The sequence below is a fragment of the Protopterus annectens genome, chromosome 9.part0 (assembly GCF_019279795.1).
Source record: "Protopterus annectens isolate FY-2018-M chromosome 9.part0, PAN1.0, whole genome shotgun sequence".
NCBI lineage: Eukaryota > Metazoa > Chordata > Ceratodontiformes > Protopteridae > Protopterus > Protopterus annectens.
Window position 1 is genome coordinate 804,281,669 of NC_056743.1, and position 21,660 is coordinate 804,303,328.

General features: G+C 45.0%; 1 protein-coding gene across 2 annotated transcripts in view; it reads left to right on the forward strand.

The window, feature by feature from the left end:
- Positions 1 to 21,660, forward strand: part of POU6F1 (POU class 6 homeobox 1) — a 438,794-nt gene that overhangs the window by 129,222 nt on the left and 287,912 nt on the right. For both annotated transcript variants that reach the window (XM_044083449.1, XM_044083450.1), the window contains exon 4: positions 891 to 1,008. In XM_044083449.1, the coding sequence (XP_043939384.1) occupies positions 891 to 1,008 (118 nt within the window). The remainder of the gene's footprint in view (positions 1 to 890; positions 1,009 to 21,660) is intronic.

Below are 21,660 nucleotides of genomic sequence, written 5' to 3' on the forward strand. Positions count from 1 at the left end.
AGTGAGTTGTGGACAGGTAAAATCAATTGCTAGTGTAACGGTGTAGGCCACGTTATTCAGGCACCCGAGGCTTTTTGGGTGCCTTGATGGTTAAGGATGAAAGAAGGGGAGCTGTCTTAAGGTAGCTGTAACACTTAGACTATGGATTCATGATTTATTTTCATTTTAATTACGTTGTGAATTTGGGTGATATAGGCTGCAGTGCCAACACTGTCACTGCACTGCATTTGTATGCATTGTTCTGTGTGGCTTTCTAACATTCATTCTTAATATTTGCAGATTTAGTCTGTATGGTCCACTTAAAGTTCCTTTTATATGACACATTTTTGTAGATAGTGGGATGTCTCCATTAATAACTAGAGGAGGACCAGTGGGATATTTAGCTAGGCTTCAGTTATTTTTAAGGAGCAAATACACAACTGACAAACCAATGTCAAGGCTTAAGGGGCTGTAGAATAGTATTAGTAAGTCATCTTACATTGGATATTTTGAAAATGCCATCAGTCTTACATTGTTATGTTCCTGTCCAGGTAGCACAAGGTTGCATTTATTGTTGTGACTTTTTTCTCCCAATGGATCAACAAGGCATTTTTGATTAAAGTACATTTGCCTGAATCTCAGTAGATTACCATTAATAGCCTGTTTGTGATTTTGGTATGCTTGCAACAGTGTATGAATGAAACATTATACCCATTGACTTGAGTTCTTTGAGTTAGGCTGTCAAGTAAGTCTCAAGTGAAAATGATTCTTGGGCATAAATACTGATTTGGGTTATCACTAGAATTATTATTGGTAATGAGTACAACATTTGGGTGTGTAGGTTTGTGGGTATGCTAACACTTCCTGTAGCTAGCATCAAGTTCATTTTATGGTTTTCATTTCAATTTTAGGTGATTGTAATGTCAGGCCGTGAGACCATCCGAGTTCTTGAAGTGGCAGTGGATACACCAACACAGGCAACAGGCACTGTGAAGGCACCAGAGATGACAACCATATCCACTAGCATGGGTAGGTATTCTCTGAAGACAGTGGTATTTGCCATGCCTCTATAGAAAATGCCCATGAGCATAGCACTGTTTTGTGATCATAAACAGTGGCCATTGTTATATTTGCTGGGACAGGTCATTTGACTGATACTGCAGGTTGGCTCATTTAAGGAACACTGGTCAGTTTTATCTTGCAGAACTAGTAACTGTTGAAGGCCATGGAAATACTAACTCTGTAGATTACAACACCATGGCAACCACCTTTGCCGTGGTTGTCCTGGTGTTGTTTTGTACGTATTTTTATCTGGTTCATTCTACGGTGGGGCTATTATTCTCCTTGGTGCTGTTTGTTGGTTCTATTGATTCTCTGTTCTTCACAAGGAGATACATGGCAGAAAGCAGTGAGGTGTAATTAGATTACCATCAACTATGGTTTCTGGATATAAAATGAAAATCTGAAGTAGTTAACTTAATTTATCTGCAACCTGTGGGTATTCGGATCCATATCGGATCCGAGCCTGCAACTTTTTCAAGCACCTGCTCCAAGCTCCTCCCCTTACCCATAATCCCTCACATCTCCTACCTTCTCTCAGATGTCGTTTGCCGCTTCATGCATCAGCATCGTGATCTCTTTAGCTCCAAGTTGGGTATAGTAAGTAAAGTTAACCTTATCCTCCCCTTTGCTGTTCGTCATTTCTTTTGTAAAAGTTGTAATAAAGTAGGCCTTCCCCGACTTTAGTGTGTGTGTTGTAGTGTTGGGTTAAGTTTTGGTTGAGTGGGTTTATAGTATGGCTGAGCAGCCAAAACCTACTTTTAAAAAATGCACAGTGTGGCCATAAGCTTTCACCGGCTGATGGCCACACTCTGTGTGTTATTTGTCTGGGTGTTCCCCATCTTTCATTACAGTGTAGTGTGTGTGAGGAGTTCAACGATAGGGCCCTAAAAGAAAGGAAGGCAAAGCTGGTAGCTAAGGGCCTTCTGCCAGTTTCTGCCTTAGACACGGCATCCTCGGCTCTTCCAGTAACTGATCAACCCCCCCCCCCTCAGGCTGGGACTCAACCTCCCACTAGGCCTGTTGAAGGGGGGACTAAAGGAAAGGAAAAGAAGGACAAAGAGAAGAGAGTGGATAGGCAGCACAAGCAGCCTCCAGAGAGGGAGCCGTTCCCTAGCCCACCTTCCAAAGTGATTAGGACTACATCTCCTCGGCTCCAATCCTCGAGGTTCTCCCTGGAACCGATGGAGCCCTTGGACTCGAGGCCTTTATCTAGGTCGTCGCACCGACCAGCCAGATCCAAGTCGGTCGCCTTCCCGAGCTTGACTCAGAGTCTGTCAGAGTTAGATATGGATAGGATGATGAGGAAGTTCATTCGGACCCAAATCCAAATGGGAGTCTTACCAGGCCCCTCTCCAGCCGGAGAGGGGACCTCCATGCCCTTCTTTCATCCAATTTCTCCTTCCCCGATCCGGCCTGTGGTTTTGGGGTTTATGGATCTGAGGAGCTGGGGGTTCGGCGCTGACGGTTCCTCCAACCTCAATGCCGACGATTACCTTGAGTTCCTCGGATCAGACCTGTTTGGATCCAAGCAACTTTTGGGGCCGAGAACGGGGAGTCTGATCCGAGGGGATGGAGGTGTCTTCGGCTCCGACTTTGCCGGATCTGAGCCATTCCTTCGGAACCTCAGAACCCCAGCTACTTCTGCCTCGGCCGCAATCCTCACAGCGGAGCCGGGGAGAGCTTCCTCCTTGTTGGTTGCTAAGGAGGTGTGCTCTCCATCGGCGTTCGACGTGGTGGAGAGGGTTCTCTCCCAAGGATCGAGACCCCAGCCTATTTCCTTGGACTCCGCCAAGGCTCCTGTGAATTTGGTCACGACTCCCTTCAGCTTGTCCCAGGGATAGCCCATGCTAGAGGAACCCCAGGTTGATCCCATAGTGGAACCCCCCCCCCTGTGACTCACGAGCCCTCTTCAGAGAGTCCGTCTGAAGAGGGTCCCGTAAGTACACGTGTAAAAGGAGGCATTTGGACTCCCCCGAGTCCCTGACAGAAGATACTGACTTAGATGAAGGAGAGAGTTCCCCCAGGTCACCTCCCGAGGATGTCTCCTTTGGAGACATCATGGAGATCCTCCACCAGAGGGGAGGTTGGTCAGCCCCAAAACCCTCTATGGATGAGTCAGTATTCCTGGAGGCCTTTGGCACGGGCCCATCTACATCCTGGGTGGCCCCTCCTGCGGATCCATTAGTGGATCTTCTTACCACACGGGCATGGAAAGAGCCTGACACCATAGGGCCAATACCAAAACACCCGGACAGGATCCTTTCTCCGCCCTCAGACAGACAGGCCTGGTACAAGGGATCCCCAGTGGATGCTATGGTGGTTGCAGCTGTCACCAAGAGGGAACTGGCACAGTAAAGTTCCTCGGTCTACCCTCCGGACAAGGAGTCTAGGGTGGTGGATCAGTTTGGAAGTAAGTATTTTCTTCAGTGACATTTTCCATTTGAGCGATATATTATTTGGCTCATGTCATACGACTTCAGAGACCCCTAGTCTCCGAGTTTGCTTTATCGCTCCCAGAGTCTTTGTAGCAGGATGACAAGGGATTATTCTCCACGAAAACGCCAGCTCTTAAATTTGTATCAAACACGTCCATGCGTCTTCTTTCCCATGCCACGGAAGGAGCAGCTAGGGTGGCTGGGACTGGCGTAGCTGTGAGGCGACACGCTTGGCTCAGACTATGTCAATTCGCAGACCCCTTCAAGGTGTCATTCACAAATGCTCCCTTCGATGGTTCTTCCCTGTTCGGGAAGACAGTAAGTGACACTCTGGTCCAAAGCGAGAAGGATGGGAAGACTCTGTCTGCCGTCGGAGTCCGCTTCTCTAGCCCTCAAATATCCTTTTCTAGGAGTCAGAGAGGGCAAAAGAAGATGTGGTTCCGAAAATCACAGTTTTCCCGGGACTCTCAGGACAACTCGCCCCCTAGAGGCAGAGGGGGACAAGGCAGATGCCACCCCAGAGGCAGAGGGGAGCCGAGGAATTTGGGGTCTAGGGAGACCTTCCCGGACAGACCCACGCAGCAGCCCTGAGGGGTTGCCCGACTGTCCTACTCTGGAGACAAGTCGGGGGAAGATTATCATTGCACCTAACCACTTGGGAGTCCATTACGGCAGACCGTTAGGTGCTTCAAATAATATCCAGAGGCTACTCCATCCCGTTTGTTACCCTTCCCCTCCAACCAAAGCACCTCCTGGATGTTCCACCTGGTCAAAAGGAGGCGGAAGCGCAAGAGATTTCAAAGCTGCTTCGCAAACGAGCCATTGAACCGCCCCCCCCCCAGATCAGTCCGGATTAGGTGTTTACTCCAGGTTTTTTTAGTGCCAAAAAAGACGGGGGGCCTCAGGCCCATATTGGACCTACAACCCTGAACCTGACTGTAGCCAAGCAGAAATTCCGGATGGTCACCCTGCAGTCCATTCTACCTTATCTCCGAGAATGCGATTGGATGTGCTCGATAGACCTCCAGGGCGCTTACTACCATATCAAAATTCACAGAAGCTCCAGGAGATTCCTTCGCTTCCGGTTGGGAGTCAGTCATTTCCAGTTCAGAGCCCTACCCTTCGGTCTCACCACAGTCCCCAGGGTGTTTACCAAGGTTAAGGCAGTTGTAGCAGCTCACCTGAGGCTTCAGGGAATTCAGGGGTTTCCTTACCATGATGTTTGGCTCCTCGCTGCTGCCACCAAGCGTCTTCTTTGCATGGCCAGACACTCCTTCCTATATCTTGCAGTCAACCTAGGGATTACCATCAATGTCTCCAAGTCCCTCTTGAACCCAGTACAGATCTTGGAATTTATAGGGGCACGGCTGGACACCCTCCAATTGAAAGTCTTTCTAACTCGAGACAGGGTTCAGAGCCTATGGGCCCATGTATCAGTGATCCTTGGCCCCAGGCTGCCAATGGCAGGCGACGTTCTCTGAGCCCTAGGCTCCATGGCCGCAGCAATCTCGATCCTTCCCTGTGCGCACCTTCACATGCGGGTGCTTCAGTGGACTCTGGTCTTGGCTAGACCTCCCCATGGACTATCCAATTCGAATCAGCAAAGCCTGCAAGGCATCTTTTCTCTGGTGGCTCCAATCGCTGGAAATCTTGGCAGGATGACCCTTCATAGCACCCACAGCCCAAGCCACAGTGACCATGGATGCCTCCCAGTTCGGGTGGGGGGGCACTATTTGGGGAGGATGGTCCAAGGCACATGGTCCCAGACCGAGACCAGATTGCATATCAGTGTTCTGGAGATGAGGGCAGTGCTTTTAGCTTTGCAAGCCTTTCACGCTGTTCTTCCCACGGGGATGATTGCAGTTCAGTTAGACAACATGTCTGTTGTCTGGTACATCAACAAACAGGGGGGAACCAGATCTTACCCTCTCTGTCGCAAGGCTATGAGAGTGTGGGAGTGGGCGATCTCCACCAGTCGGTTTCTGATTGCAATGCACATCCCGGGACACTCCATCATTTTAGCGGACAGATTGAGTTGGGTTGTTCTAATGCCATACGAGTGGTCTCTGAAACAATCGATAGCGGAGGAGATCTTCCTTGCGTGGGGTCAGCCTTGCTGCATTCTCTTCCAATGCGAAGTGCAGCGAGTTCTTCGCTCTGATCCCCTCGCCAGGGGACTCCCCCAAAGACCCTCTCATCCATGCTTGGCCTCCCGGCTTACTGTATGCTTATCCCCCGTTACCTCTCATTCCGAAGTTTCTTCAGAAAGCTTGCTGACTGGGGTGCAAAGTGATCCACATTGCCCTGTTCTGGCCTCGTCAGGTGTGATTCTGGTCTCATATTCTAACTCCTCCTGGGATCCTGGATCCTTGCCCGGATCTCATCTCTCATCCCTCGAGCACCTGTCCGCCCAACCTGGACAGCCTCAAGCTGATGACTTGGTTGCTCCAGTTCCCCTGATTGTTAGGACTCCCGATCTGTCATCTTCAGTAAAGACTATTTTGGTGGCATCCCACAAGGCTTCCACTAGGAAGATTTACCTCAGCAAATGGAAATGTTTCTCTATTTGGGCTTCTCAGAGGAACCTAGATCCCTTTACAGCCCTGGTTCCTGCAGTGTTGGAGTTTTTGGCCAATATTTTCCAACAAGGGGCTAGTTCCTCCACTGTAAAAGTGCTACTAGCGGCCATCTCTAATTTTCACGTCGGCAAAAATATGAATGCTCTGGCCACTTTGAGACTGTGTAAAGTTTTTCTGAAAGGCACCCTTCTTTTACGCCCTCCGGTTAAGGACTCAGTCCCTCCTTGGGACCTTACCCTAGTTCTGCAGGTGTTAGTTGCTCCTCCCTTTGAGCCTGCAGCATCAGTAGATTTGAAGTTCTTATCCTGGAAGACAGCTTTCCTAGTGGCCCTTACTTCGGCCAGGAGAGTTTCTGAGATTCAAACTTTGTCTGCAGTGCCCCCTTACTTGATCTTTCATAAAGACAGGGTCTCATTCTGCACGAACCCTTCCTTCTTACTGAAAATTGCTTCTGAATAAATCATTAATCAGATGATTAACCTGCCTATTTTTCTTTCTAAATTTCCAGAACAAGGGTGAATATAAACTGCATTTGCTATATGCTCATAGGCAGCTTTGTTTCTATTTACACAGAACTAAACCCTTTCGTAAGTCTGACCAGTTATTTGTGTCCTTTTCTAGACCCTTTTTGGGCAAAGCCATATCCAAGGTCTCCTTAGCTAGATGGATTACACAAGTATGTGTATACTGCAAGTCTGTAAGGGCAAAGGTCTGTCCCCGCCTGGTCCTGTTAAAGCTCATTCTACCAGATCTATGGCGACTTCTGCTGCTTTTTAGTCTAGGGTTTCACTGGATGATATCTGTGCAGCAGCGACCTGGGCAAGGTCACATACATTCATTCCTCATTATAAGTTGGATTTGATCTCTAGAGTGAGAGCATCCTTTGGCTCTGCGGTGCTCAGGAATATCCTTCCATGAGGGCCTCCCAGGAGTTTTGGTAGCTGGGGACTCTGTCCCACAGGTTGCAGATAAATGAAGTTAACTACTTCAGATAAATTCTATCTGAGTAAGTTATGCTTCATTTTCTGCAGCCGTCCCGCCGTCCTTCCCCTGAACCTGCTCTAGGTTAGTGATGTCATTGAGTTGCTGATAGTTTGGATAGTGGCAAACTTGATCTGAGGGAAGGTAGGAGATGTGAGGGATTATGGGTAAGGGGGAGGCGCTTGGAGCAGATGCTTGAAAAAGTTGCCGGCTCGGATCCGATATGGATCCGAATACCCACAGGTTGCAGAAAATTAAGTATAACTACTCAGATGGAACGTTATGGTGAGTATATAACTTCTTTCTATCGACAATAGGACTGAATCACCATTGCGTGCGGAGCGAGACCCTGTCTTTATGAAAGATCAAGTAAGGAGGCACGGCAGACAAAGCTTGAATCTCAGAAACTCTCCTGGCCGAAGTAATGGCCACAAGGAAAGCTGTCTTCCAGGATAAGAACTTCAAATCTACTGATGCAGCAAGGTTCAAATGACAAATTCACCACCGTAACAGGAACAGGCAAGCAAAAACTGAGGGTGATGCTACTCAGTGCTAGAAGTCTAAATCTCAAAATGCACTCACTCGAGGCACTCCTTAAAATGGAGAACATCGATATCTTTGCAGTGACTGAGACCTGGTTCAAGGCTCCAGAAAGCAACCCTGCACTACCAGGCTATAACTCATACCACACCTTTCTGCCATGTAACCTGGACTGGAACACCAAAGGCGGAGGTGTGTCCATATTCATTAAGGATATCCACACCTCCAGGCTAGTTGCTCAGCATAATGCAGCCGAGGTTATCCAAGTGCAACTAACTCTGGGCAAAACTGCAATCCAAATTGTAGCTTGCTACAGATCATCCACCATGCCCCAGGATTCCCACTCCTCTTTTCTTGATGTACTGGAAAATATTAGGGTTTGACCAAACACCCTAATAATGGGTGATTTCAACTACCCCACCATTAACTGGGAAAACTACTCCTGTACCAATTCCTTCACTCAACGCTTTCTGGAATTCATAAACTCCAATGCCCTGGATCAACTTATCCACACCCCCACCAGGGGCAGCAGTATCCTAGATCTAGTCATTACCAACATGAGTGACCGGTGTTCCACACCTGAAGTCAACGCCTCATTGGTCCGATCCGACCATAAGCTAATTACCCTAGATATCCACATCCTGCCCCCATTAAGGAAACCATGGTAAAAAATTTCTCCAAATCCAACTTCATGCTTCTTAAGACAGAAGTGGTGAACTTCATGACACCCATGCAGATGGACAATACAGTTACGACTACTGAATCCTACACAATTGCACTTTATAAGCACTTACATGAGTGCATGGATCGTGCTATCCCAAACAGAACCAAGACGCTGTCCTCCAAAAAAAGGAAGCCAATCTGGTGGTCCCCTGCCATAAACAAACTGTACAACAGAAGGAAAAAACTGTTGCAAAAGAGAGTAAAATCCCACGAGTGGAGGAGCTCCCTAGTCAGCCTCAGTAAGAAGCTGCAATCCCTGATAAAATCCTCCAAAGCTAGTTACGAAAACAAAATCGCCACTGGTTCTAAAGACAACCACAAAGCATTCTATAGCTATGTCAGGAATCTCAATGGCAACACTCCGATCTGCTCTGAGTTGCAACACAATGGCACTAAATATACAGACCCAATTGATATTGCCAACATCCTGGCAGATAGGGTCAGTGCTAACTTTACCCCCCTTTCACCCCCTAAAGAGCCCATCTATGTACCGGAAGAATGCAAAGTTCCTGTAATCACGGCTGCACAGATAAAAACCACACTCTCCAAAGCCAAGAACACAGCATCCATGGGACCAGACAACATCCCAGGCTGTGTTCTACATGAACTACAGAACGAACTGGCACCCCACCTAAGTACCATGTTCAATCATAGCCTCACCTTAGGCTTTGTGCCTGCTGAATGGCGCACAGCAACGGTTATCCCACTCCACAAGGAGGGAGCCACCACGGACCCTGGGAACTACCTCCCCATTAGCGTGACGAGCCTGGTCTGAAAGGGCATGGAATGTATCCTCATGGAACTTATAAACAAAGACATTGGTAATCTCCAAACTCTGGACCCTACCCAGTTTGGGTTTGTAAAAGGCAGATCATGTCTCCTAAACCTGATAGACTTCTTTGAAGCAGTCACCAAAGCCGTGGACAAGGGTAAGGTGGTTCACACAGCCTATCTAGATCTTGCCAAGGCTTTCGACACCATCCCCCACTCTGGAATTATAGATAAACCCACTAAACTAGATATAAATCCCTATGTCACAAGATGGGTTGCCAACTGGCTCACTGACAGAACCCACACTGTGAAAGTAGCAGACTCCAAATCTGACTTCAGACCAGTGACAAGTGGAGTACCACAGGGTTCAGTCCTGGGTCCTCTCCTGTTTGGTATCTACTTCTCTGAAGTACAGGCTAACACAGAAGGTATTTGGCTAACGAAGTTCGCAGATGACTGCAAACTAGGAGCTATAATGGAAACTCCTAACGATGTGGGCATCCTACAAAAGGTCCTCACTGAGACAGATGCCTGGTGTCAAAGCCATGGCCTCAAGCTCAATGCCAAAAAGTGCAGCGTCATCCCCTTTGATAAAAACTCTGTACCCATGAACTATCACATAGGCAGCAATCTACTTAACACCGAATGCATGATAAGAAACCTTGGGACCCAGGTGGACAGTAGTCTCTCCTTTGATAGTCACATTGCCACAATAGTCAGGAAGTTCTTCTACGTGGCACACCTCATCATAAAAGGGTTCTCATCCAGGAAAAAAGAGGTCATTGTTCCCCTCTACTCGACACTCATTAGACCCATTATAGATTACAATGCCCCTTTTGGATTGTACCTCACAAGACATCTGCAGCAACTGGAAAGGCCACAGAAGTACCTCACAAAGGGGATTACTGACCTCAAACAAATGCCCTACACTGACCGCCTCAAAAAACTCCAGCTTTACTCCGTAGCATATTGCCTACTCTGAGGTGATCTCTGCCTAACATATAAAGCTATGTCAAACCCAGAGCTGTTGGACATGCTCCACCTAAAAAAATCCCAGTCCTTCCGAGCTACATGCTCTAGGGACCTAAACCTTGTCACCACAATAAACAGGACATGCTGGAGGGATAGATTCCTGTCCCAGAGACTTCCCATACTCTGGAACAGGCTACCCATCTATGTCAAGCAAAGTTCTTCATTAGCACTCTTCAAGAAAAATCTTGATGAGTGGATGGGAAATAGGAAATACACCCCGGGGATTACTTCTGTGTCTCTGCTCGACAATGGCACAGGAAAATAACTTTCTTGGGTGGCGTAAGCCAGGGAACCTTGTTGGCTAGGCTTACGTAGGCCCTTGGGCTGATAACCTAGTATCTACCTATGAACCTATGAAAATGTTTAGCGGAAATACAAATAGAGATCTCAAGGGACTATCCAGAAGTAAGGTGTACAGAAAAACTTGATGCCTGTTCTGTAATGTTTCACTGTATGACTAAGTTACAACGTATAAAAACCAGAAAGCTACAGAGGGACTATGCTGACTTTATTATTGGGCACATATTTATGTGGCTGAAGAGAGATACTAATGTTATAACATCTAGTTTACATACCAGCTTGAATGTCACTACAAATGCTGGTGAATTGAATATGGTCTCTAAGCAAGTGAATTCTTTACGAAAATAGGATACCAAGACTTTGAATGTCAGTAATATGCCCTCTGCACCTGTGATTGGTCAGGATTCATCAGGTGATGATCGTACGAAGTTCACCATGTCAGAATCAGACGTAGCAGATGCTGTCACAGTCCATGAGCCAGATGGAGTGCCTGGGACTAAGCCAGACAATGTTTTGCCTACTTCATTTAATTTTTCTGAACAAACCACCAGGAATACGGAGATGGGAGCGAGACCGAAACTTAACGCAACTTTTTTACCCCTTCTCACTCGACTGCCATTACAAGTGAGAATGCCACAGAACAACAGGAGGAGGAGATTGTCCAGCAGTACTTGCAAGAAGAGGAAGCTCTCAGTGGACAGTCCGATGTAGGAACAGCACAATTAATATTTCATCTTTCTCATAAATGATTAACTGAAATACAAATTAGTGTTTTGATTAAAGGCCTATCTTTTGTGCCAGCTACACCTAGTGAGTAGCATGATGTGATACTGGGTTTGCGTCAGTTTGCTAGAAATGTTAATTTAAGTTATATGTTTTCAAATGCAGTTGACAGTGAATATAATAAGTATAAAAAACCCAGTACCTTTATGCCTGTCTCATAACCAGTTATGGAGACATTCTTAAAGGTTTGTGAGAGTGAAATTAGTGCACATTTTATGTCTCAGCATGGAGCAGGGCACTTTAATTTAAGATTAGATGAAAAGCAAGCTCTGAATGACTTTATTGCTAATAAGGATATTGTAGTAAAGCCGGCTGATAATGGAGGTGCAGTAGTCATATTAGATTATTCGGCATATCTTGAAGCCAAAAATGACATGCTGGCAGATGCAGACACATATATACAATTGAATATAACTAGGGTAAAAGAGATCATTAGTAGTGTAAGAAATGATCTCTTAGAGCTGTTAAATGTCTGCCGTTATTTTGAAAGATCTTTATGACTACCTCATAGTGGATAAGGATTTTTTGTACGTCAGGGCTACCCAAAATACATAAATCACTGGTGAAGCTTCCATTAAAACCTATAGTTAATGGCTCAGGCTGGGTTACTCAAACACTTTCTAAATGGGTTGAAGGACAACTGAAACCCATGGGTAGTAAGGCCTAGGTTTACAGTCCTAAGGGACATCTCGCACTTTTTACAACAATTTATATGAGTGTATGGACACAATGAGTGATGATGTAATATTTAATCTGATGTTGTAAATCTTTGTTCTTTCATTACAGTTAGGACCTTGGTTCCATCCCCGGAACCGATACAGCCGTTTTTAGCTCGCACAAGCCAAAAACTCTCAGCTAAGACCTACCCATAATGCCCCTCACCTAGTTACTCCAGATCTCGTTTGCCATGTTCCTAGTCAGACGTGCTAGCCATCTCTCTCAAAGCTAAGTAGAAAGTTGTTAATTTTAAGACAGTTTCTCTTCAAAATTATTTATTTTTTAGTCAAGTTAGCCTTTTCTTACTGTCACCTATAACCTAAGCCTATTTCCTACCCTTTTCCTTGGTAATTTAATTTTTTACCTTTATTGGTACTGTCCCTCTCTCCTGTCTTTGACCGGCCTTTCCTTTCTACTAGTGGTATTTTTTAAAATAACATCACTGGTATTTTCTCCCTTATTTTTCCTATAGGATAGCCTTGTTGCCTTTCTATATCAGACAAAGCTAAGTTGGGATTTAAACAGTGTGACAAGTGTGGACGTAAGATGCCTAACTCAGATACACATGTTCGTTGTGTCTACTGTTTGGGCGTGGATCATATTAAAGCTGACTGTGACTTATGTGCTTGTTTTAGTAATTGTACACTAGTAGAACGTAATAATAAACTTATCTTAAAAGATTTACTCAAGACACCTTTTTCGGAGGCTCTATCTGGGTCGGAGGTCTCACCCCCACCAAAGACCAAAAAAAATAAGGAAAAATTGATTACTCAAGGCACCCTTTTGGAGGCTCTATCTGGGTCGGAGGTCTCCCCCCTCTAAAGACCAAAAAACATAAGGACAAATGGAGTCACTCGGTTCCTGCATCTCCGTCAGTTACGGAACCGACTTAGCTCCGTGCTTCCTTGGCGCATACCTCTTTGGCACCAGGCTTTGTTTCTTCTCCATCAGTTCCGTCCATGATATTCACCCCCATTTCGGCTCTGACCTCGGCACCACTTACTTCGGTGCCGTCCTTGGATCCGACATCGGATCTGATGACCGTACCTGCTTCGACACCATCCCCAGCCACGGTGCCAACAGTTTCTTCGGCTCCATCGGCTCCAAAACTTGAATACCTGCCAAGGACAAGATACCTCCGGTGCATACTGTCTCGGGTCCGACAGCAATGTTTTCCCTGTCGGCACCATCCGCCCTTGCTGCATCGGCTATAGTGGAACCTCTCCTGAAGCAGTGCTTGGACCGTCCTTACCTTGGTATCTAGCCCAGCGCCTATTTTCTCGCTGGCACCGTCTGTCCACGGCTCCAATGGCTTCCAGTTTTCTTGCTCCTCTCCCAACCCTCTATTTTGAGACCCCGGGCATGGGAGTCGCAAGAACCCTCTTTGAAGGGAACCCCTTCTCTGGAGTCCTCCTCAGAAGATCCCACTGGGGAGCCACCCTGGAAGAAACGGTGCAAGAGGAAGCACCTTGATTCACTGGAGGAATCTATCACCGAATACACTGATTGTGATGAGGGGGAATGGTCCCCACGGTCTCCCCCAGATGACATCTCATTCGGAGACATTCTCGAAATCCTCAAGCAGCGGGGAGACTGGAAGTCCGATAACCCTTGTTAGGAATCGGTGTTCCTGCAGGCCTTCCATGCCCTGCCATCTACTTCCTGGGTGATCCCACCAGCGGATGACCTTGTTAAACTCATTGTGCAGCGTGCCTAGAAGGCCCCGGACAACATAGAACCTGTCCCTCTGAGGCCAGACAAAAATTTTATCTACATCTGAAGACCAGCCCCACTGGTGCTAGCAGTTGACAGTTGATTATATGGTCGTGGCGGCAGCCAACAAGAGGGAACTGGCAGAAAATAGTTCCACCGTCCATCCTCCAAACAGAGAGTCCCGTACCATGAACAGACTAGGGAAACGGACCTATGCTTCAGTGACATTCACCATTCGGTCGCTGAACTATCTGGCACACTTTCCTCGTCTCCAAAGAGACCTAATTTCCAAAATGTCTTCCTCTTTGGTGGGATACTGTCTGATGAGGTGCGTGATACTGTCTTCTCACAGCTAGGCACCACTGAATCCATCTCAAACCTCTTGGTGCGTTTGATATCTCACTCCACCGAGGGGGCAGCTCGAGCTGCCGCATCAGGCATTGTCATTAGACATAATGCTTGGATGCGGTTGTGTGACTTTGCAGACTCCTTTAAATCCTTCTTCGTCAATGCACCTGTCACCGAATCTGCACTTTTTGGACCCGAAGTATGAGACACACTTACACGTAGTGAGAAAGATGGAAGGACCTTGTCTGATGTGGGCATACGCCTTTCCAACCCCCAGAGGTGCTACTCCAGGAACCAGAAGGGAGGAAAAATGTGGTTCAAGAAATCCCAAGGACCTTTTTCGTGACACTCATGGTGATCAATCCTCCTGGGGCAGAGGGGGCAACTCATATGGAAGACGTCCCTTTCTGGGTTGAGGGGGGTCCATGTAACCAGGGCACTAGAAATTCTTTCTCCGGCAGACCCTACCAGCGCTCTTGAGCAGCGGCCCGATTGCTTCCCTCTGGAAGCTGTCGTGGATAGATTTTCTCTACATCTACCAGCCTGACATCTTATTACTACCGATGTTTGGGTGCAGAGAATAATATCCAGAGGCTACCAAATAGCTTTTGACTTAACTCCCAGACCCGTCAAACAAATCCCCGATGTACCACCCAATCAGAGGGAATTAGCAGCCTTGGAGATAGAAAAGCTGCTAAGGAAAAGTCATCCAACCAGTCCCATCAGACCAGACAGGATCCGGGTTTTACTTGAGGTCCTTTTTTAGTGCCAAAAATGACAGGGGACTGGAGACCAATCCTGGATCTCAGCCTATTGAACAAATGTATCAAACCTCAAAAATTCCGGATGGTCATGATACAGTCCATGCTTCCCTTCCTAGGGAGGGATAACTGGATGTGCTGTATAGACCTCCAGGACATGTACTACCACATAAAGATGAATCACTGCTCCCAGAGGTTTCTCCACCTCCGGCTGGGATCCAATCACTACCAGTTCAGGGCACTGCCCTTCGGTCTCTCGACAGCCCCCCGAGTGTTCACCAAATGTATGGCAGTTGTGGTAGCTCATCTTCGACTACAAGGATTCCAGGTGTTTCCTTATCTAGACGATTGGCTCCTTACCGCTCCGACCAGGAATCTTCTAGTCCGCAGCCTCTCTTACACTCAAGCTCTCGCTCTCCGCTTGGGGATTACAATCTACAAAGACAAATCTCAAATGTCCCCAACGAAGTCACTGGAATTTATTGGAGTGGTCTTCGACACAACATCCTGTCAAGCTTCTCTTCCCCCCTCACAGGGTTTTGAAAATAAGACACCAAATCCAAGACCTTCTTCCTCAGACCTATGTACCAGCATGTCTTGTACTGGAACTCTTGGGCTCCATGGCAGCTGCCATTACGTTGGTACGACTGGCGAGACTGCACATGAGAATCCTGCAGTGGCTCCTTTCCGCACAGTGGTCGTTGCTAACTCACCCACTCAACCACATGATCCTTACAAACCGTTACAAGGAAGAAATGCTATGGTGGATGAAGCCACAAACTAATCTTTGGTGTCGACCTTTCTGTCTTCCCCAGCCCACGGCCACTGTGACCATGGATGCTTCACTGTTGGGGGGGGGGGGGGGGCATTTCCAGGGAAAAATGGTCCAAGGCACCTGGTCCCCCATGGAGGCCAACTTGCACATAAATGTCCTGGAACTAAAGGCAGTTCTCTTAGCGTTGCAAGCATTCCATGCATCCCATCCCTTGTGGACCATTGCAGTTCAGACAACATGTCAGTCATCTGGTATATCAACAAGCAAGGCAGAACCAGGTCTTACCCCCTGTGTCGGGAAGCCATGAGGATTTGGCACTGGGCGATAGTTTCCAACCGCTTTATTATAGCAACGCACATTCCCGGGAGTTCCATCCTTATTGAGGACAATCTGAGCAGGAATATCCTGATGCCTCACGAGTGGTCCCTCAACCCTGTAACAGCAGATTGGATCTTCCAGACCTGGGGCAAGCCTTGCTGCGACCTGTTTGCTTCCCCTCTAAATTACAAATGCAGAAGCTATTTTGCCCTGATCCTCCCTCAGGGGGAACCACCAAGGGACGCTGTAACGCATGATCGGCCCCCGGGTCCTCTGTATGCCTTTCCCCCATTTCCCATCATCCCAAAATTTCTCCAGAAAGCTCAGAGGTTGAGAAGCAGTGATTCCATTGCCCCCTACTGGCCACGTCAAGTCTGGTTCACATTTCTATGGCCTCATCTGATTCACAGCCTGTGGATTCTGGATCATTCCCAGGACCTGTGATCTCATCCTCAGGGAATAATTAATCTGAATCTGCACAGTCTCAAGGTCACAGCTTGGTTCCTCCACTTCCAATGATTGCCAGGCTGCCTGACATCCCATCTCCTGTTTGTGAAATTCTTCTGGCCTCACACAAACCTTCCACTAGAAAAGTTTATTCTTGTAAATGGACTAGGTTCTCTATTTGGGCCAAAGACCAGAACTTAGACCCTTTCTCTATGCCTATTCAAAAGATCCTACAATACCGGACTACTCTTTTTTTTTTTTTTTTTTTTTTTTTTTTTTTTTTTTTACATGCAGGAGCCTCGGCTTCAACGATCACTGTACATTTAGCAGCTTTCACCAGTTTTCATAATGGTCGTGATAATTCTTCAATTATGTCACGCCGCCTATGCAAGACCTTTTTGAAGGGAATATTGCATGTTAAACCTCCGGTCAAGCCATCCTTAGAACCCTGGGACTTGACTCTGGTGCTTCAGTCTCTCACAGTTTCTCCCTTCGAACCCTTTGATTAATGTGATTTGACATTTTTGTCATGGAAAACCATACTTCTAGTAGCACTTACCTCAGCGAGAAGAGTATCTGAGCTGCAGGCCTTGAGTGTCAAGAGTCCTTACTTGATCTTCCACATGGATAAGGTGTTCCTTCATACTGACCCTTCTTTCTTGCCCAAGGTCATTTCTGGCTTTTCCATTAACCAGTCTATTGACCTGCCGGTTTTCTCCCCAAGGCATTCTAATAGAGGGGGAGTACCTTTTGCACACCCTTGATGTGCACTGACAGCTTCATTGTTATTTGGACAGGACTAAATCTTTCAGGAAAACAGATCAATTGTTTGTGGCCTTCGCAGGACCCAGATTGGATAAACCTGTTTCCAAAGTGACTTTATCCTCTTGACTTAGAAACGTCATTACCTTTATCTACCAACAGAATAGTCTATCCTTACCTTCCAGAATGAAGGCTCATTCTACCAGATTTATGGCTACTTCTGTAGCTTTTCATTCCAGAGCTTCTATAGATGATATATGTGCAGCAGCCACTTGGGCAAGATCTCATACCTTTATATCTCCTTACAAATTGGATTTGACCTCCAGGGGACGAGCATCTTTTGGTTCTATGGTTCTCAGGAATATCCTTCCTTAGGGCCATCCAGGACTCAAGTAGCTGGGGAACAAAGATTTACAACATCAGATAAAGAAGTTATGTCTTACCATAACGTTCCATCTGTGTTGTAGATCTTTGTTCATTCATTACTTCCCGCCCTCCTTCCCACTGTCTGGACCCCTGGTGTACTTTAAGAACTCCTGGTTAGGGTATTTGCTCAGACAGAGCCTCCTACTATCTTTTCTATTGCTACATCTTTTATCTAGGGTGGGCAAACTCAGTCTGGAGTAACTAGGAGAGGGGCATTATGGGTAGGTCTTAGCTGTGAGTTTTTGGCTTGCGCGAGCTGGGAAATGGGTGTATCGGTTCCGAGGACAGAACCAAGGTCCTAACTGTAATGAATGAACAAAGATCTACAACACAGATGGAACGTTATGGTTAGACATAACTTCTTGTTCTTGTCACTTTAGATGTAAATAGCCTATTTACTGTTACTCCTAATGATGTTGGACCAGGTTTTATACATGACTTCAGTGATAGGACAGCACATATGGAAAGGCAGCATATTGACCATATTTGCCGACTTAAGTATTATACTTGAAAATAATGTTTCTTTTTGAACAGACCTTCCACTTACGGCGCTGGGGTGTTGCCATGGGCACACCCTGCGCTAACAGCTATGCAAATTTGGTTCTAGCTGATTAGGAGATGAAATATATTTTGAACAATGGCAATTTGTGGTCAGCATGTATAGGTTTATACTGTAAATTTGTAGATGATGTGTTCATTTTATGGAAAGGGGATGCACAACAATTGGATACTTTTGCTACTTATTTAAAATCCACAACTGATTTTTTAAAGTTTACAGTTCATTCGTCATCAGCTTCTATAGAGTTTTTACATATTTTATTGAGAGTAGATAATGATGGTATGATAAATACCTCATTATACCATAAGCCATGTTGGAAGAATGCCCTACTGGATAAGGGAAGTATGCATCCCCAATATATTTTTAAGAATGTTATGAATAATCAGCTCCTGAGAACATCTAGACTTTGCAGCAAAGGTAATGATTTTCTGCATCAATTAAAAATAACTGAAAATAATTTACTAGATCATGGTTATAGATCCAGGGATGTTATACAGCTATTGATGCAGATTAAATCCATGAGAAATGGAAGAAGTAGACCATGGTTTTCGAAAGGTAATATGGAGACAGTCAGTAATAAACAAAATGCATCCACAGTTAGGATACCTTTCACTTTTTGTATTGACTTCAGATATATAAGGGATATAATACAAAATAATTGGAAATTGTTATTGTCAGATGACAGAATTAGACATATTGTTGGTGAGGTTCCTTTCTTTAGTTATAAAAGGAATTGTAACTTAAAAAGCTTACTATGTTATAGATCTAAGCAAAATAATGCAAGCAAGCTCCATAGTAATAGATTAAGTACATATCCATGTAAAAGATGTAAGGCGTGTAAGTATATTAAGATCAGCAATGAGTTTATACATCCTATCACTGATAAAAGATATAGATATTTAAACTATGCATGTTGTTCTTCTAAAAATTTTATTTATATTGCAACCTGTACAGAATGTGCATGTTTTTATGTTGGCAAGATCAACAGAATGTTAAAGGAACGTATCCTACAGCACTTGGGTGATATACGTAAGAATGTACAAAGGAGTGCTATAGCTCAGCATATTACTGCATATTCACAACATAGTTTTATGTTCATGGTTTTAGACATTTTTGCTCCCACTTTGAGGGGTGCTCATGTATTAAATGCTACTGAAGTTAAGTAAACTTACTGGATGGTTGATTTAAGAGCTGATATTCCACCAGGCTTGAATGGTTTTATTCCTTTAAAACCTATTTTAAAAGCTGGGAGATGTTAGTAATATAATTGGTTAATTATTTAATTAATATGTGATTTATTGTGATTGGTTGCACCCTTGTATTTATATAATTGTTTCGCACTCTGTGTATAGATCTGATGAAGGAGTCATCTCCAAATCTATTTTATTATTTTATTAAATATATGTGCTTTCCCGTGGTTGTCCTGCTGTTGTTTTTTAGTTGGGTTTTTTTTGCGTATTTTTATCTGGTTCATTTTATGGTAAAACTATTATTCTCCTTGGTGCTGTTTGTTGGCTCTATTGAATCTCTGTAGATTAGGCCTTGTCTTGGTGGGGGGGGGGGCTTTATGCGATACAGTGCCTTTAAGAGTGACTGCACAGTACCGGTCAAGTGTTAGAGTGGTCTAGTGCTACAGGCAAACTCCCAGAGACACATTAGGGTGCCTGCTTACCCATAGGCTAGCTGAGGGTATTATGGAGGGTGTGGAACAGGTGCTGCCATCTGCTGTTGACTGACTGTCATGCTGCCTTACTAGGTGGATGCATCTGTGCCATCCACTGATTAAGCTGTTTCTACAAGAGATATAAAGATGAAAATAAAGAGTAGAATAGAATGCAGAAAAATCCATGGCAGTACTCAGCTGGGCGAGTATTGAGCAAGAGGAAAGCAGAAGTAATATTTACCATCCTGCTTAAAATGGTGTGACCTGTTTTATATGTTGTATGTTAATCAAGTAAAATGACCAGCATTTGTGATGGCACTTAATCGATAACTTGTGATCTCTTGCTACGTACCCAAATTGTTAGGCACAGGTTTAGCAGACCAAGCAAGATCTAACAGGGTTTACTGTGTAGTGCAATCCTTGAGAAAGAATAGAGACTTGACTGGTATTGCTGTGAAGGTATGCTCTGGGTTTGTCACTACAGATTACACCTGCCATGAGTGTGGCATCGACGGTGTGGATATTGAATGTATAACGATAGTATATGTATTTTTTGTCTACAATGTCTGTTTAATTACATTATGAACTTTGCCACAGTATCAGCCCAAAGGAAGATAAATAGGAAGAAAAGAGAGCATATTTTGTGTGGTAATATAGCATTAATCCAATATTACAGGGCTTAATTTCTTCATTGTGTGTTTGTATACTTAAGTCACTTATTCTGACAGTGGTTCCTGTTCACTGCTACAAAAAAGTACCTGTGCCTACTTGGTCTGCCTCTTGAATTGCTAATAAAGGAGCAGTAACACCACCCTTTGTTGAGTATACTGGATGAATATCACAAAGTTGCTTTTGGAGTTCAGACGTCCCATTTTTTGTGAGATAAATCTTGCTATAGTCCTGTCACTACCAGCAGCCCTTTCATACAGGTGATCCTGCTCGTTGTTAGGTGTTCCATTCATCACAGCGAGTTAAGCAGTTAGTCTGATGCATTTTTTCCCAAGTGGTCATTTTGATTCTTCTTCAGCATTTTGACTTTGGTAGATAGTTACAGTTCAGTGATTCCACTAAAAGGCTGTGAAGGTAGTATAAATGACAAAAATCTGGAGTCTTCTGTATGTCAGAGCAAACAGTAATTCTTGTACTGAATTTTGAACACTGCAGATATTTTTTGTCTTCAATTTTTTTAAGTGAATGAGTATTTTGTTCTCATTTTTTTATTATAAACTATATAATTTAGAAAGTCTGCTTCCATTTTCCTGTGCATGGGTTTTCCTTAATTTTCTCCCCTCCACCTCTCTCTCTCGTATATGTATTTGGCTTCAGCTGTTTATACCTAATATGAATGCAGTATTTGTTATGTGCATTTGTCACCATGTGAATGCAATATATTATGCATTTCCTTCTTTTACCATGCTTTAGTATTATCTGCCATAGCCATGATTGGACAGAAAGTCTGTGTTAAATTCAGAATGCCATACAGTGTCTTACACCATCAGTGTATATGCAACACTAACAATGTCAAACATCTGAGCACTGCTTTTATTCCTTGTACACTCATCTATCATCAGACCTATCATTGAGTACAATGACCCTTTGGTATGTACCTAACCAGGTATATCCAACAATTGGGATGTCCACAGAGGTTCCTCACTAAATGAATACAGGGTGTCGATAAAATGTCCTATGCAGACCACCTCAAGGCCCTATCCTTGTATTCTGTCTCCTAAGGCTGTTGAGGGGAGATCTATGCCTGGTATACAAGGCACTGTCAGACCCCACTCTGATGGACCTCCTGCATATCCAGAGAACAAACAGCACCAGAATTACCCATTCTAAAGACTTAAATGTCGCATGTGATATAAATAGGACCTGCTGGAGCGATAGGTATGTATCTTTGAGACTACCCCATCTCTGGAACAGGCTCCCCATGCATGTGAAGCAGAGTTCCTCCCTAACGCAATTCAAAGTGCAACTTGGACAGTT